Raw genomic sequence first — 16978 nt, 5'->3', positions numbered from 1 at the left:
TTGGGAAGCATTCCCTTTAGATAGTCTGGTTTTATGAGTATGTATTGTTGAGGATTAGTTTGACTACAGGTAACAAAGATCTGAAAAATATCATCTTAAACAAGACATTTATTTTTCACATAAAGGAGTGTGGAAGTGTAGGCAGTCTGGGGCTGAGATGGTGGCTCCCAAGAGCAGCTAATAAGATCCAGGCGTTTTCTACCTTTTAATCCTCCAGCTCCAGAAGTGGCACTTACGTTCTTCATCCACACATCCATATCCTCACATTCCAGGATGACTGTTCAGAAAGCAGCCTTGGCTTCAGGTTTAAGCACCAGGAGGAGGAAGGGAATGAGGAAGGACATATGACTTAACTTTAAGGAAGACTTCCTGGAAGTCCCACAAGCATTGCTGATTACATCTTATGGGCTAGAACTTTGTACATAGCCATACCTAATGTAAGGGAGGCTAAGAAATGTAGTCTTTTAACTAGGCAACAAAATACACAGCTAAAGATTGGAGTGCTATTCTAAGAGGGAATGGTGGAAATTGGGGTGGTTGACCATTAATTAGTCTCTGGCAAATGGAAGGATTCTGGAGGTTCTTTTTCTTTTTTTTTTTTTTGTAACAGCTTTATTGAAATACACTCCATATACCTTAGAGTTTACCCATTTCAGTGTACAATTCAGTGTCATATATTCATACTATATAGTATATTCATAGAGCTGTGGCTCTGCATCCATCTTAGTTTTGTCATCCCCAAAAGAAACCCCCACTGTTTCCTTAGTAATCATTTTCTTTCCTCCCTCCTCCAACTCCCTTAGGCAACCACCAACCTACTTTCTGTCTCTGTATTTTCCTGTTCTGAACATTTTATATATACACACATATACATATACATATACATATATGTACACACTTTTTTTTAAGATTTTGTTTATTTGACAGCACAAGCAGGGGGAGCAGCAGGGGGAGGGAGAAGCGGGCTCCTTGCTGAGCAGAGAGCCCGACATGGGGCTCCATCCCAGGGTCCTGGGATGATGACCTGAGCTGAAGGCAGACGCTTAACAACTGAGCCATCCAGGCACCCTGTATTGTGTTTTTTGTTTTTTTAATTTTAATGTGGGGCTTGAACTCATGACCCTGAGGTAAGAGTCCTATGCTCTACTGACTGAGCCAACCAGGTTACCCTGGAAATTTTATTCAAATGGAGACACTCAGTATGTGGTTCTTTGTGCAAGGCAAGCTTCTTTCACATATGTAATGTTTTCAAGTTTCATTCACACTGTGGTATGTATCAGCACTTTTTCCTCTATTTATTGCTGAACATGATTCCATTCTATGGAGATGTATATACCACATTTTATCCATTCATCAGTTGTTGGATGTTTGGTTTGTTTCCGCTTTTTGGGGGGGAAAATTTTATTTGGGCACCTGGGTGGCTCAGTTGGTTAAGTGTCTGCCTTGGGCTCAGGTCATGATCCTGGGGTCCTGGGATCGAGCCCCACAGAGGGCTCCCTGCTCCTGGGGGGCTGCTTCTCCCTCTCCCTCTGCCTGCCGTTCCGCCTGCTTGTTCTCTTTCTGTCAAATAAAATCTTAAAAAAAAAAAAAGATTTTATTTATTTAGAGAGTGCAGGAGCAGGGGGAGGGGCAGAGGGGGAGGGAGAGAATCTTCAAGCTGACTCCTTGCTGAGTGCTGAGCCCAACATGGGGCTCGATCTCATGACCGGAGCCAAAACCAAGATTTGGACACTTAACTGACTGAGCCACCCAGGTTCCCCAACTGTGATGAATATTTTAATGCTACTGAACATTTGTGTATAAGTATTTGTGTGAACATAGGTTTTCATTTTTCTCAGATGTATGTCTAGGAATGGAATTGCTGGGTCATATCTATTCAGATCCTTTGCCCATTTTTTTTTTTTAAGATTTAATTTTTTAGAGAATGCATGAGCGCAGGGGGAGGAACAGGGGCGGGGGAGAAAGGGGGAAAGAATCTCAAGCAGATTCTGCACTGAGTGTGGAGCCTAATGTGGGGCTCGATCTCACCACCTTGAGATCAGGACCTGAGCCGAAACCAAGAGTCAGATGCTTACCCGACTAAGCCACCCAGGCACCCCCCAAATCAATATCTTTATTGCAGTCTCATGAGAGACCCTGAGCCAGACCATCCAACCTAAGCTGCTTTTTTGTTGTTGAGTTCTAGGGGTTCTTTATGTATTCTAGATACACATCCCTTATTAGGTATGTTATTTGCAAACATTTGCTCCTATTTGTGGGTTGTCTTCTTATTTTCTTCTTTTTTTTAAAACGTAGACTCCACACGCAGCATCTGGCTTGAACTCAGGACTCTGAGATCAAAACTCATATGCTGAGCCAACCAGGTGCCCCATGTCTTCTCATTTTCTTGATGGTATCTCTCTCTTTCTCTCTTTTTTTTTTTAAGATTTTATCTATTTATTTGACAGAGACACAGCGAGAGAGGGAACACAAGCAGGGGGGAGTGGGTGAGGGAGAAGCAGGCTTCCTGCGGAGCAGGGAGCTCGATGCGGGGCTCGATCCCAGGACCCTGGGGTCATGACCTGAGCCAAAGGCAGACGCTTAACGACTGAGCCACCGGCACCACAAAGCACAAAAGTTTTAAAAATTTTGATGGAAGTCCAATTACCTATTTTTTCTTTGGTTGCTAGTGATAAATATATTCTTTTTTTTTTAAATTTATTTATTAGAGCAGATGAGCATGCATGGAGGGGTGGGCCAGAGGGAGAGAGGGAGAGCGTCTCAAGCAGAGTCCATGCTGAGCATGGAGCCTGACATAGAGCTTGATCTCAGGACCCCAGGACCCACATGAAGTAGCTAGTGGTAAAATTCATGAGCCACCCAGGTACCCCTGGGCCTGTAATCCATCTTGAGTTAATTTTTGTATATGATGTGAGGTGTAGCTTTCTAACTTCATTCTTTTGTGTGGATCTATTCAGTTGTCTCAGCACTATTTGTTGAAAAGACGTTTTCTTCCATCAGATTGTCTTGGCATCCTTGTTGAAAATCACTTGTCCCTAAATGTGGGAGCTTATTTCTGGACTCTCAATTCAAGAAGCCAGCTGGTATTTTGATAGGGATTGTCTTGAATCTGCAGAATAATTTGGAGGATGTTGCCGTTTAACAGTATTGTCTTCCAAGTCTTTTCATTCATTTAGATCTTTCAACAATGTTCTGGAGTTTTCACTTTTTTTTTTTTTTTTAAAGATTTTATTTATTTATTTGACAGAGAGCACAAGTAGGCAGAGAGGCAGGCAGAAGGAGAGGGAGAAGCAGGCTCCCCACTGAGCAGGGAGCCGGACGCAGGGCTCGATCCCAAGACCCTGGGATCATGACCTAAGCCGAAGGTAGCCGCTTAACCAACTGAGCCACCCAGGTGCCCCTGTTTTGGAGTTTTCAGAGTATATTTTGTACTTTTGTTAAATTTATCCCTATTCTTTTTGAAGGTATTGTAAATGAAATTGTCTTAATTTCATTTTCACTTTGTTCATTACCAGGTTATAGAAGTACTTGATTTTTGTATGTTCATCTTGTATCCTGCAACCTTACTGAATTTGTTCTAATAATTTTTAATGGATTCCTTAGGATTTTCCATATATATATATAAGGTCATGTCATCTACAAGTTAAGATAGTTTTACTTCTTCCTTTTCAGTCTGGATGTCTTATCTCATTTTCTTGCTTAATTACTCTGGCTAGAATCTTCATTATCATGTTGGATAGAAGTGGCAAAAGTGGCCATTCTTGTCTTGTTCTAATCTTGAGGATAAGCTTTCAGTCTTTTTACCATTATATAACAGTTTGTGGCGCCTGGGCAGCAGTCAGTTAAGCATCAATTCTTGGTTTCAGCTCAGGTCGTGATCTCATGGTCCTGGCATAGAGCCAGGCGTCAGGCTCCACACTCAGCACAGAGTCTGCTTAAAGATTCTCTCTCCTTCTCTCTCTCTCTCTCTCTCCCCCTCACTCCATTCTCTCTCTGTCTGTCTCTCTCTCTCTCAAATAAGTAAATAAATCTTAAAAAGAAAAAAAGTATAACCCATTAGTTGTGGAGTTTTGGTGTCAAGTGGTAAGTTGTACTAGCATTTTGTATTTGGGTGTGCTAATAGAGGCTTGTGCCCCATGGTCAGAAAAGTGTGTGTCATAGCCTGGGGCTATTAATAGCTTCTTGTGCGTTCTAGATAACACCTTTGTCTCATGTTTCAGCATGGCTGCCATCCGGAAGAAACTGGTGATTGTTGGTGATGGAGCCTGTGGCAAGACTTGTTTGCTCATCGTCTTTAGCAAGGACCAGTTCCCAGAGGTGTATGTACCCACAGTGTTTGAGAACTATGTGGCAGATATTGAAGTTGATGGAAAGCAGGTAAGTACACTTTTCATAACAACTGGTTTCATTTTGCATCTTAGGCAAAAATGTTCATAGAGCCTGTAGAGAATTAGGACTTTTTGTCTCTTCAGTACACAATATAATAATAACAAACATGTTTGAGAAATCCATTCTGTTCCTGCCATCATAGCCCAACTTTGTTCATTTTTAACTGCTGTCATCTAGACTTTAATCACATCCCTATGTATTTTACATAGGGAAGCCTCTTTACAGCTTTATATTTGAAATTTAGTTTGTTGCCAGATGGATAACGCTAAAATGAATCTCTTCGTATGGATGGACTTCCCCAGTTCTGTCATATATCATTCAGTGCTGAAGTATGAGATTACTAGGTCAAGAGGTCATTTTATGGGTCTCAAAGGGGTATACTGATGTACACCACCAGCAATGTGACATTTACATAATATTCTCATATTTAATTTTTTTTAATAGTGTTTTACTTTAACATAAATAGGCCGCCACCATTGCTTCAATTACCTGTTACTGGCAACAAGGACAGTGTTTCTTCGTGTCTGTCCTGAAAGTCCACTGGCAAGACCAGAGCAAGACTCTCCTGGAATTAGAGTTTATATATATATTTTTTTAATTTTCTGTCTCCCCCCCCCCCCTTTTTTTTTTAAAGATTTTATTTATTTGACAGAGACACAGGGAGCACAAGCAGGGGGAGTGGGAGAGGGAGAAGCAGGCTTCCTGCTGAGCGGGGAGCCCGATGCGGGGCTCGATCCCAGGACCCTGGGACCATGACCTGAGCGGAAGGCAGACGCTTAACGACTGAGCCACCCAGGCGCCCCCTTCTGTTCCCTTTTGTGTCAAATAATGTCTTACCCAGCTCCTGTACAACTTTTGGAGAGGCATGAAATTCCCACTGCAAATGGGTCAGCTGAAAAGAAACTAGAACAAGGGGCTCTTCTCCAATATATTCAGTCCTCTTGGGCATTCATTTACATGTCTCATGCTGCTAGCACCTAATATATTGGCCCCCATAATTCCATGCCCTTTCTCCCTTCTCATTTTCCTGCTTTACCTATTACCGCTTTCTGTCCCGGTGCTACCTAGCTTCAGTTTGTGGCACCGGGTATGGAAAGCACATTAAGCTAGCTATTCAGATTTCTAGGGTCCCTGAAATAAAAGTGCTTCTTAGCAACTCAGTAGCCTACAAGTTGAGAGAGGGTGCTAGGAATGTTCATTTAAGAGTATACAGTAATAGTCTAGGAAACCATCCAAGATTCTAGGTGATTGTGGTTCCAGGAACAGACCTACCAAAGATGGAAAAGCCCATTCTGACAAGAGATAGGGCCAACATCCAAAGCATTTATCAGGAGATAGGGTTGGATGTGTCTGACTGAGCACACATGAGGCTTGGAGGGGCCAAGGTAGTGCGATTAGGCAGAGAGTGAATGAGCTGTACCATTCTGAGGTTCATTCTGTTCTGAGGCTTGGGTATCAATGTATTAGAAATACACATACTAAAAAAAAAAAAAAAAAAGACACATACCAAACCAGTAGTGTGTGTGCATGACAGAAGTGCAGTGGGTCTAGTGGAGGTTGTGAGCGATGCATCCTAGGGCAGAGATTGAGGGTGGAAGAGATAATTAGCCATCAACTTTAAGGAAAGAATGATATTTAGAAACTTTGAAATATGTGCTGTGAAGGCTCTAGGAAAAAAGGGTATTCCAAGTACTAGAAGGAGAGCTTTTGGCTCCAAAGCCTCTCTGAGCAGAAGTATTAAAATCCCACTCAGAGCCCAGGCATCAGTTTGCCCTCCTACCACAGGAAGGTGAGCAGGTTCCAGGTGTGAAAGGAGTACCCTGCTCTCTTAGTGATGCTTTCATTCAGATATTTTTTGAGCAGAAAAGGCAGGTCCAGAGACCTTTCTTGTCCACTGAGACCTTGCCTAACATCCAGCATGGTGTCTTTTCTTACCCACCTACTCAAATGTAGTCTTTTTTTTTTTTTTTTTTTTTTAAGGTTTTATTTACTTATTTGAGAGAAAGAGTAAGCGTGAGTGCGGGGAGGAACAGAGGGAGATGGAGAAGTAGACTCCCCACTGAGCAGGGAGCCCGACGTGGGGCTCGATCCCAGGACCCTGGGATCACAACCTGAGCAGAAGGCAGATGCTTAACCGACTAAGCCACCCAAGTGCCCCTCAAATACAGTCTTGTCTCCATGTTTGTACATTGAGCAGAATGATGAGACCAAAAAAGGGCAACAATTGAGTTAGAATGTATTGGGAAAAGTTACTCAGGTCTGATGTTTCCTTGTCTTGCTTTGTACACCTGATAGAATGTTCTTTATAGTTTGATTTTCCTTGTTCATCTGCCTTTCTATGTAGAATGTTGTTTATAATTAAATACTGTGCTTTTTACAAACTATAAAGTTATTTTTGATTTGATATTTTAAATTATGTACTAATTATGTACTTTATTATATACTTTATGTACTCTAGTATTTTGAGAAATTTCAACCTAAAACAATTTAAACACACTGTCCAGCTCAGGCTTGTTTTACTGTTTTGGACAGTTTGCCATTTGAATGTACTTTGGTGAGTACCACTTCGTCTGAAAGTGGGGAGGATTAACCTTGCATTCTTGTGTTTATTTTTCCTATCACAGGTAGAGTTGGCTTTGTGGGATACAGCTGGGCAGGAAGATTATGATCGCTTGAGGCCTCTCTCCTATCCGGACACTGATGTTATACTGATGTGTTTCTCCATTGACAGCCCTGATAGTTTAGGTGAGTAACTCTGCAGCCTGATGTTTGTCACTGTCTGTGTGCCTGGCTGACACCTGGTTTCTCAGGTCATTTCTGTGCATCAAGTCATTGAAAAGCAAACATGAACTTCATAGAAGGAATCATCAGTGACCAGAGTCCTAGAGCCTTGGGACTAGAAAGCCTGGGCCCTGGCTCACTTTTCAGCCTAGGTCTCCTATGTGTCTACCTTGTAAAGTAGGTGGGTTCCAAATACAAAGCCATCTTTTCTACTAAAATTTGAGGAAGGCTTTTTTAGGTGCTCACACCTTTTTTCAGTACTTCGTTTTGAACCTGTTGCTTCCCAATATCTAAACTGGTGATTTGCTGTTTCCTGGTAGTGTATTTGTTTGTTTAAAGGTTTATTTATTTATCTGAGAGAGAGAGTGCGCGGGGAGGGTCAGAGGGAGAGGAGGAGAAGCAGACTCCCCCGAGATCAACAGTTGGATGCTTAGCCAACTGAGTCACCCAGCACCCCTCCTGGTAGTATTTTTAAAGCCCCATTTTAGCCGTTTTCTAAAGTATCTTAGCTAATAAAGAGAGACTTGAACTTGACCATTTCACCAGCTCAGTTGGTCACATGTCTTAGAAGCCACCTTCCTTCAGAAAAAGACCGAATAACACTGACCTCATACTCTGCGAAGCAAGGCACCAAGGTCTGAAACAGAACTTACTTTCGGTTTGTACCTAAGAGGATAAAATGTTTCTCTTGGTGATGTAGTGCTCTGTCTTTACAAGGTAGCAGTTGGGCCAAGAACATTGTCATCATTAACACAAACAACCTTGGAGGGCCTGCTGGTGATGTGGGCTTGCGCTGGCCAATTAGGGTTATGTGACCTTTTTTTTTTTTTTGGTCATGGTTATACTCATTTTAATGACAGTACTTGGGCGCTCCAAGATTTTGAGCCCCTTGAATCAGGGTTATGCATCCCAAGGCATCAAGCTGAGACTGAGCCTCTGTGCAGTGTCTCCCAAGACTGAGCCTCTGTGCAGTGTCTCCCAAGACTGAGACAGATAGAGCAGGTACTCTCTGCCATTGGTTCACTTCAGTCATTTTCAACAGTTGTTTCAGTTTTGGTTTCTCAAACGAACCTGGCTATCTTTGGGAGTCTGTTGGAAGGCCCGAGAAGATGGGGCATAGAAAAAATAGAGCCGTGCGAGACCCTCCCTTCACACACACATCATGGATTTGTCTAAGTCCTGTGGGAATGAGGAGGAATGCGTGCCCTATATCTCATCATCCAAGGTATAATCCTTTAGGGACAAAAACACTTCAGAGCAAAAAGTTACTTTTCTCCATGTCTCCTAGTCTCAAAGGAGGTCTTTAGCACCCCCCGCCTCCCGCCGGCTTTTTTAAAGTAGGCTCCACCCCCAGCATGGAGCCCAGTGTGGGGCTTGAACCCTGAGATCAGGACCTGAGCTGATAATCAGGATTCAGGTGCTTAGCTGACTGAGCCACCCAGGTGCCCCTCTTTAGCTTTTGACTTCTCTTTACTAGCCATGACTTGTTTTTTGCTGGCCCTTCTCCCAAAGGGCAGGCCCTGGGGAGGAGAGTAGAGGTAGAAAGTAAAGAGGCAAAGGAGAGATCCCTGAAATACAAATACACCTGGGGAGAGGGTCTGATGTTGGAGGATGCTCTGCCTTCCCTGGAGGTCACTGCAGGAGTGTGGTTGATAGGTGGACCCCTTTTGCTGAGCTGACTTAACTAGCTTGGTTTTGCCAAAGTCCTTTTAAAAGTTCTGTTGTCTTGGCTTGGATATGGGGAGAATCTCACCAGTAGTTTGCCCAAGTAAAATGTGTTATGGGAACTCAAAAAGTATGGATCAAGAAAATGAAAAGCTAATGTCAACCTAATGTTAAACTTTGTTTTATGTGATTGGATGTTATTAGACTATGGCCCTGTATGTAGGTATAGGATAACAAGTTTGATCAGGAATCAGAATGTTGGTGTGAAAGTTTCAGCCCTGCTGCCAGCCAACCCTGTGATAATTTTACTTTTTGAGCGTCTGCTGTCTGGACTGGCAGTTGTTCTAGAGTCTTTATTCTAGTTGAGACCTGGGGTAGCAAACTTCTAAAAGACCAAATAGTAAATACTTTAGGCTTTGTTGGCCATATGTTGTACTGAACTTCGCCACAACTACTCAATTTCACTGTTGTATCACAAAAGCAGCCGCAGAATATATATAATGAATGAGCTTGGCTATGTTCCAGTAAAACTTATTTTAAGAAAAAAAAAGATTTTATTTATTTTAGAGAGAGAAAGAGTGTGAGCGAGCAGGGGTGGGGGGAGCAGAGGGGGAGGGAACGAAAATCTGAAGCAGACTCTACTCAGCACTGAGCCAGACACAGGGCTCAATCCCACCACTGTGAGACCATGACCTGAGCTGAAACCAAGAGTCGGATGCTTAACTGCCTAAGCCACTCAGGCTCCCCAAAGATGCTATTTTTTGAGAGAGCAAGGGCACGTGTGCTCACTCAAGCAGGGGGAGCAGTAGAGAGAGAGGAAGAAGCAGGCTCCCTGCTGAGCAAGGAGCCCCATGTGGGGCTCGATCCCAGCACCCTGGGTTCATGACCTGAGCCAAAGGCAGATGTTTAACTGACTGAGCCACCCACGTGCCCCTTATTTTTATAAGTATTTTTTTAAAGTAGACTCCAGACAAGATTTTATTTGCTGACCCTGATCTAGATGATAAGGATTTCTACTCTCTAGCTTTCTGGAATTCCCAAAGGCCCTCATACAACCCCACTGTAAATCCACACAGAGTGATAAGCCTCAATGTTATCAGATTATTTCGGGGATGGGAGATACTATAGGTGATTGCCATCACTGGATTACATAAAGTTTTAGGGGTGCCTGGTTGGCTCAGTCAGTAAAGCATGAGACTCCTGCCTCAGGGCTGTGAGTTCAAGCCTCATGTTGGGCATGGAGCCTACTTTCAAAAAAGCGGGGGGGAGGGGGGGCGCAGAAAAGAAAAAAATTAAGTTTTAAAGTTATTCATGAAAAGAGAAGGCAAGACAGAGGTAATTCATTTTAATTTATGTGTCCTGAATTTCCAGGGGGTGGGGAGACTATTGGAGTAATAATTTCATACATTCAGCAAATAATTACTGAGCACCTATTTATGGAAGAAATTTCTAGATTAAGGGAGACAGAAGAGCAAAAACAACAGTAAATCCAAAAAAAAAATCTGATAGCAAGAAATTTTACAAATAGCATTCTTAGAGGTGGGTGTGGAATGGGCCATGGTAGTACTCTGTTTTAGAGGATGACCGTAGGATGGTCAGCAACCATACTGAAAAGGTGACTTCTGGGAGAGACCTAAAGGATCTGAGGGAAGCAAATACAGATATCTAATAAAAGAACCTTCCAGGTAGGGGGAACAGCAGATGCAAAGTCACCAAGGCAGGAAGAGGAAGGAAGGAATCCAGTGCAGCAGAAGAAGTGGGAATGAGGGTTGCAAAGCCATGTGGTTAATGGTGTGGACTTTTCCTTTCATCATGAGTGAGTTGGGAACTGGATTGTGAGAAGGATTGAACAAGGGAGTGATGTCTCACTTACCTTTTAAAGTGATCACTGTCACAGCTGAACTGAAAAGTGACCGCAGGTGCAGAGGTGAGAGCAAGGTTCAGGCTGAGGCTGTTTGGCATGGTCGTTAGATGGGTTGGCCCTTTTCTCTGTATTACTCTGCATTGTTCTGAGGACTGGAACACTGCACTTCTTTGGGAACCTCTTTGTTTCAGAATAAAACTTTTGAGTTTTAAGTTGTGACATTAGTGATAAAATTGACTCTATTGTTGCTGTAGCAAAGCACAGTCAAGTGTCCATCTTGTGTGCCGAAGAGTAGAGCATCAAATTATGTAAGTTTCCTGACCTTACTCATATAGCTTCTTTATCTGATACGGTCTTTCAGCCAGAAGACAGAGCATCTTCCATATTCTAAATAACTCTTGCCTTTTGGTAATTTGTCTTGAAGTCAGAGAATGAAGTTTACTTTTTTTTTTAAGATTTTATTTATTGGGCGCCTGGGTGGCTCAGTTGGTTAAGCAACTGCCTTCGGCTCAGGTCATGATCCTGGAGTCCCTGGATCGAGTCCCGCATCGGGCTCCCTGCTCAGCAGGGAGTCTGCTTCTCCCTCTGACCCTCCCGACCCGCCCCCCTCATGTGCTCTCTCTCTCTCAAATAAATAAATAAATAAAAATCTTTAAAAAAAAAAAAAAAGATTTTATTTATTTATTTGTTAGAGAGCGTGCACAAACAGGCAGAGCAGCAGGGAGAGAGAGAAGCAGGCTCCCACTGAGCAGAGAGCCCGACATGGGGCTCCATCCCAGGACCCTGGGATCATGACCCGAGTTGAAGGCAGACGCTTAACCGACTGAGCCACCCAAGGTGCCCCTGAACAATTTATTTACAAAATATAGCCTCAGATTACAAGCAGACCATTTAAATGATTGTCAATAAGTACTTTGTATGCACTGACTCTGAATAACCCTATGTGAGATAGGTAATACTGTTATCCCCATTTTATAAAATCATGCCTGACTCTGAGATGCCCAAGGCCATGGTTGTGGGAGGTTGAACCCGGGCCACTTACACACCATGATGTACGTCCAACCTTTGTAAATTAGTACAGTATTGGCAAGAAGCTGGTTATCACTCATTTTCATAAGCCATTCTTGAGCCATTTGAAATACCAATAACTGGGGCACCTGGGTGGCTCAGTCCGTTAAGCGGCTGCTTTCGGCTCGGGTCATGGTCCTGGGGTCTTGGGATTGAGCCCCACATCCGGCTCCCTGCTCAGCAGAGAGCCTGTTTCTCCCTCTCCATCTGCCTGTCACTCTGCCTACTTGTGCTCTCTCTCTGTCAAATAAATAAATAAAATCTTTAAAAAAAAAAAAAAAAAGAAATACCAATAACCTACACGATGGGGGTCATGCTGAAGGTCCAAAAGGAAGGTATCGAGAGAACATGGGGACCCTGGGCCAGCTGCAGCCCTTGAATGGAGACCCTTTCTGTAAGATGTAGTCAGAATTACTAGCCAGCAGTGACGAAATGGTCCATGGATAGCTTCCCTCCTTGGGTCAGGTTGTATCATTGTGGAGCCACCCTGTGTCCTGGATTCTTTGCTCCTCCAGAGGCTTTAACTGGGCCCCACTTCTACAGGAATGGAGTTCCTTAGTGGGGACTGAGGAAAAGCTGGTGATTCTGTGCTTAATGGAAGGGGGTTAGATTTTGCCTTTTTCTGTGCTTTTGAAACTAGTGAGACTCCATTAAATGTTGAGCATACTTTTTTAAGTAGTTTCCTTGCAATTTAACTAGGGCTCTTGGACATTGTTCAAGATAGAATTGTATTGTATATCCAAATTTTGTTTCTTTCAGAAAACATCCCAGAAAAATGGACCCCGGAAGTCAAGCACTTCTGTCCCAACGTGCCCATCATCCTGGTTGGGAACAAGAAGGATCTTCGGAATGATGAGCACACAAGGCGGGAGCTAGCCAAGATGAAGCAGGTATTGTCTGGGGCAGGACTCTGTTGTCCTGTAGTAGTCTTAAACCCAGGGCCGAAGGTTGGATGTTGAGGGGGCCCAGCAGAAACTCCCAAGCCAGGCTATTTCAGAGAGTCCCAGAAGCCTTTCTTTCTCCATCTGTCCCTCATTCACTGGGGCCTGCTCAGAGGGTCCTTAAGACTCCCTACTCATATGAGATGGGAAGCTCTCCTGTGAGGTAGTGCTGTGCCTCCAAGGATTGCCTGCCTGAGAAGGGACTATCAGCAGCAGTAGTCAGTGCTCCAAATGCAGGAACTTTTTATCAGGCTCTTGATTTCCCTCTCTGGTTATTACCTTGGTATGTGTGAGGCCAAAGATTAAATTGGTGGCAACTAAAGGATCAGGAAATCCTGAGGACAAGGAGTCCAGAGAGCCCTGATGCCTTTATAAAAGGCATGATGGAGTTCGCATCTTGACTTCTGAGAAGCCAGGCGGCCCAGTGGGAGGGCTTACCTAGTGCAGGGCAAGAGCTTTGAGGTCTTCAGCCCAGGTTCTTCCACTGAGGTTTCTCTCTGAATGTTAAGGTCAGGATCTGTCTCCTCCCAGAGGCATTCAGTCCTCTGTGAAGCTAACTACAGGAAGACCCAAGTGCTTACCCTGGACTGAAAGCTTGAATCATTTTGCTCTTGATTCCTTCCTAAACCCTGCAGGGCTTTCTGGCCTCTCCCTTTCTCTCTACGTCCCAGGGAAGAGCTTGTTTGATAGAGATTTTATATTGGGGTAGGGAGGATCACTGCATATGAGTTTCATAAGTCAGAACTCAAATCTGGGTTTGGCAGCTTTTAAAAGAAGTCTTTTAAGCTGAATTTGAGTACTTTGCACTTACTTCATATATGTGACACTTAACTGAAAGTGCTCTTTTGTCTTTGTTAGGAGCCGGTGAAACCGGAAGAAGGCAGAGATATGGCAAACAGGATTGGCGCTTTCGGTTACATGGAGTGTTCAGCAAAGACCAAAGATGGAGTGAGGGAGGTTTTTGAAATGGCCACGAGAGCTGCTCTGCAAGCCAGACGTGGGAAGAAAAAATCTGGGTGCCTTGTCTTGTGAAACCCTGCTGCAAGCACAGCCCTCATGCGGTTAATTTTGAAGTGCTGTTTATTAATCTTAGTGTATGATTACTGGCCTTTTTTCATTTATCTATAATTTACCTAAGATTACAAATCAGAAGTCATCTTGCTACCAGTATTTAGAAGCCAACCGTGATTATTAATGATGTCCAACCCACCCGACCACCGGGGTCCTTCTGACACCGCTCTAACAGCCCTCCTCTGCACTCCCACCTGACACACCAGGCGCTAATTCAAGGAATTTCTTAACTTCCTGCTTCTTTCTAGAAAGAGAAACAGTTGGTAACTTTTGTGAATTAGGCTGTAACTACTTTATAACTAACATGTCCTGCCTGCCATCTGTCAGCTGCAAGGTACTCTGGTGAGTCCCTACTTCAGAGCTTTACTCCTTAACAAATTTTATTGGCATAGCTCTGTGATGGGTATCCAGTTTTTTGAAAATGCTCATCCAGAAAGGCCCAAGTCCATGCAGCTGTGGCAGAGTTACAGTTCTGTGGTTTCATGTTAGTTACCTTATAGTTACTGTGTAATTAGTGCCACTTAATGTATGTTACCAAAAAATAAATATATCTACCCCAGACTAGATGTAGTATTTTTTGTATAATTGGATTTCCTAATACTGATATTTGTCATCCCTGCAGAAAGTGTATTGGTTTTTTAAAAAAGAAAGTGTATTTGAAAATAAAGTCAGATGGAAAATTCATTTTTAAAATTCCCGTTTTGTCAGTTTCTCTGATAAAAAAGATGGCCCGTATCACCTGTTTTTGGCCCCACATATTCCAGTACCCCCTCCCCAGAGCTGGGCTAAATAAATAGGAATTTGGTTTCATGCCTGAGGCACTTAGACACTTCAGAAGGTGGCATGACCTGTCTCACCTGGACTGCAGGGTCTGGCTCTAGTTCACAGTGCTTTTCCTCACTGTATCCAGGTTCCCTCCCACAGGAGCCACCAGTTCTCTTGGGTGGCACTCTTTCTTCTCTCCAGCTGACTGAACTTTTTTTCTGTACCAGTTAATTTTTCCAACTACTAATAGAATAAAGGCAGTTTTCTAAACTTCCTGTATCCTGGTGTTTGTGTTGCTCTCTCCAGGGCTGGGAGTGGGAGGATATATCCAGCCTAGCTCTCCTTGGAAGGTTCCTTCAGAGTGCGAAATACCAGCTTGCCCCCATTCTGACACCCCCCCCCCCCCCAATTTGGCACTAACCTGGCTGCTCCTAAGAAGGTGGAAACGATCATTTTGTGTCAGTTAAAGTTCACAGTGGCCTAGTGTGGGGAATGCATTGTACGGAGAATACATGAAGGGTACTCCAAGCAGTCATTCCTCTAGAGGAATCTCAGGAGTGTGACATTTTTCTCTTCCTGCCCGTTTTCAGTGTCTTTTACTTACAGGCCTGAGCCTCAGGTTAAGCTGATTAGGTATAGAGGATGGCCTGAAATCGGCTGGGTCCACCCCAGAAGCCAGGGAGGGGGCTGGGCCTCAGTGGCTCCTTGGAAAAACCAGTGTTAAGGACAGTGCCACACTGGAGATCTAAAAGGAGACCGGAGGCCTGGATGAGAAGACGCGCCAGGCAGCCCCAGAATGCAGGGAAGGGAGTTAGAGCTGCATTTTGGAGCCTGAGCCCTGGCTGCCCCGGGCAATGCCCACTTTCCTCCAACTTAACCTTCCTAGAGCCACAGCGCGTCACCGCAGAGAGAACTTGCTTTGGCAGCCACTGCCAACTGCACCACCACCGCAAGTCACAACTCGCTCTGTGCACCTGGCGACAATAGGGCACAGACTGCAAGAGAAGTAATGTGGCTTAGCCTGGGAGGGCTGTGTGGTCAGGAGCGGCACCCGCTGCTGTTGCTGCCCAATCTCCTTGGGCCCTGCCCCATCCTTTAACTAAAAACCCTTGAGAAGGAACCGGAGCCCTCTTGGACCCGAGCCCTGGGGAACTCGCGGGAACGCCACCATCCCTGCGCTGCCTGGACGGGACCTGGCGTGCCTGCGGCTCTGCACCGCCTGGGCGGTGCCCGCATCCGGCCAGGACGCACCCTCCCACCCGGCTGGAGGGGGGGCGGAGGCCGGATGAGGCGGGGCCGAGGCGGGGCGGGCGGCCGGAAAAGTTCCTGCGCCACGTGACCCCACAGTCCTCGCTGTCCCCTGCCGAAGCTACGCACTGTAGTCAGAAAGCCCACCATGTGTGCCGCTCCGCTCGCCGCCGCCGCCGCCGTCGCCGATGCGGCGGCGGCCCCGCGCTCCGTGTATGCCTTCTCTGCGCGCCCGCTGGCCGGCGGGGAGCCCCTGAGCCTGGGTTCCCTGCGGGGCAAGGTGCTGCTCATTGAGAATGTGGCGTCGCTCTGAGGCACAACGGTCCGGGACTACACCCAGATGAACGAGCTGCAGCGGCGCCTCGGGCCCCGGGGCCTGGTTGTGCTCGGCTTCCCGTGCAACCAGTTCGGGCATCAGGTGCGCGCTGGGGGCAGAGCGGGGGGGCGGGGCGTGCACCAGGTCCTGGCTGCGGAGAGGCGGGCCCACCGGCGCTCGTCCCAGCTGGGGTCAGGTCTCCCTAGGGGTTGTACAAGAAGGGCAAGAGCCCGGTGACTCATCGAGAAACTTCTCGTTTGCTGCCCGAACGTTTCCCCTCCCCTTGCGGCCCCGGGTTCCAGCTGCTCTCCCTTCCCGCAGGAGAACGCTAAGAACGAAGAGATCCTGAATTCCCTCAAGTACGTCCGACCTGGCGGCGGGTTCGAGCCCAACTTCACGCTTTTTGAGAAGTGCGAGGTGAACGGCGCGCAGGCGCACCCCCTCTTCGCCTTCCTGCGGGAGTCCCTGCCAGCCCCTAGTGACGACGCCACTGCGCTCATGACCGACCCCAAGTTCATCACCTGGTCTCCCGTGTGCCGCAACGACATCGCCTGGAACTTTGAGAAGTTCCTGGTGGGCCCGGATGGTGTGCCTGTGCGCAGGTACAGCCGCCGCTTTCCCACCATCAATATCGAGCCTGACATCGAAGCCCTGCTGTCCCAGGGGCCCAGCAGTGCCTAGGCAACCCTCCGCCCCCTGCTGCTTGGCAGCGCTGCCCTCGGGATTTCATCCATGACGGTGTTTCCTCGAAATCTGCATGGAGGAACACCTGATTTCCAGGAAAATCCCCTGAGCTAGGCGCTTTTGTCCATCCCAGCACCCCCTCCCTAACGAGGCTCCTCGGTAATAAAGTGTTGGGTGTCAGCACAA

At 45.7% G+C, this 16978-nt stretch overlaps 2 protein-coding genes across 2 annotated transcripts in view; both read left to right on the top strand.

Moving 5' to 3' along the window:
* Positions 1 to 14823, top strand: part of RHOA (ras homolog family member A) — a 60968-nt gene extending 46145 nt beyond the window's left edge. Inside the window, exons 3-6 of the mRNA XM_081817675.1 lie at positions 4221 to 4377; positions 7014 to 7134; positions 12527 to 12657; positions 13567 to 14823. Coding sequence (XP_081673801.1) covers positions 4222 to 4377; positions 7014 to 7134; positions 12527 to 12657; positions 13567 to 13740 — 582 coding nt within the window. The 5' untranslated portion in view covers position 4221 and the 3' untranslated portion in view covers positions 13741 to 14823. The remainder of the gene's footprint in view (positions 1 to 4220; positions 4378 to 7013; positions 7135 to 12526; positions 12658 to 13566) is intronic.
* A 1058-nt stretch (positions 14824 to 15881) lies between these two features.
* GPX1 (glutathione peroxidase 1) lies at positions 15882 to 16978 on the top strand. Its single transcript, XM_006752386.3, has 2 exons — positions 15882 to 16210; positions 16430 to 16978. Exons 1-2 carry the CDS (start codon positions 15941 to 15943, stop codon positions 16787 to 16789), a joined length of 630 nt encoding a protein of 209 aa, XP_006752449.2. The 5' UTR covers positions 15882 to 15940; the 3' UTR covers positions 16790 to 16978.

This window comes from Leptonychotes weddellii, chromosome 1, assembly GCF_054177405.1.
Source record: "Leptonychotes weddellii isolate Sample4059 chromosome 1, ASM5417740v2, whole genome shotgun sequence".
NCBI lineage: Eukaryota > Metazoa > Chordata > Mammalia > Carnivora > Phocidae > Leptonychotes > Leptonychotes weddellii.
The sequence above is the reverse complement of the archived record's forward strand: the minus strand, read 5'-3'. Positions and strand labels throughout refer to the sequence as shown.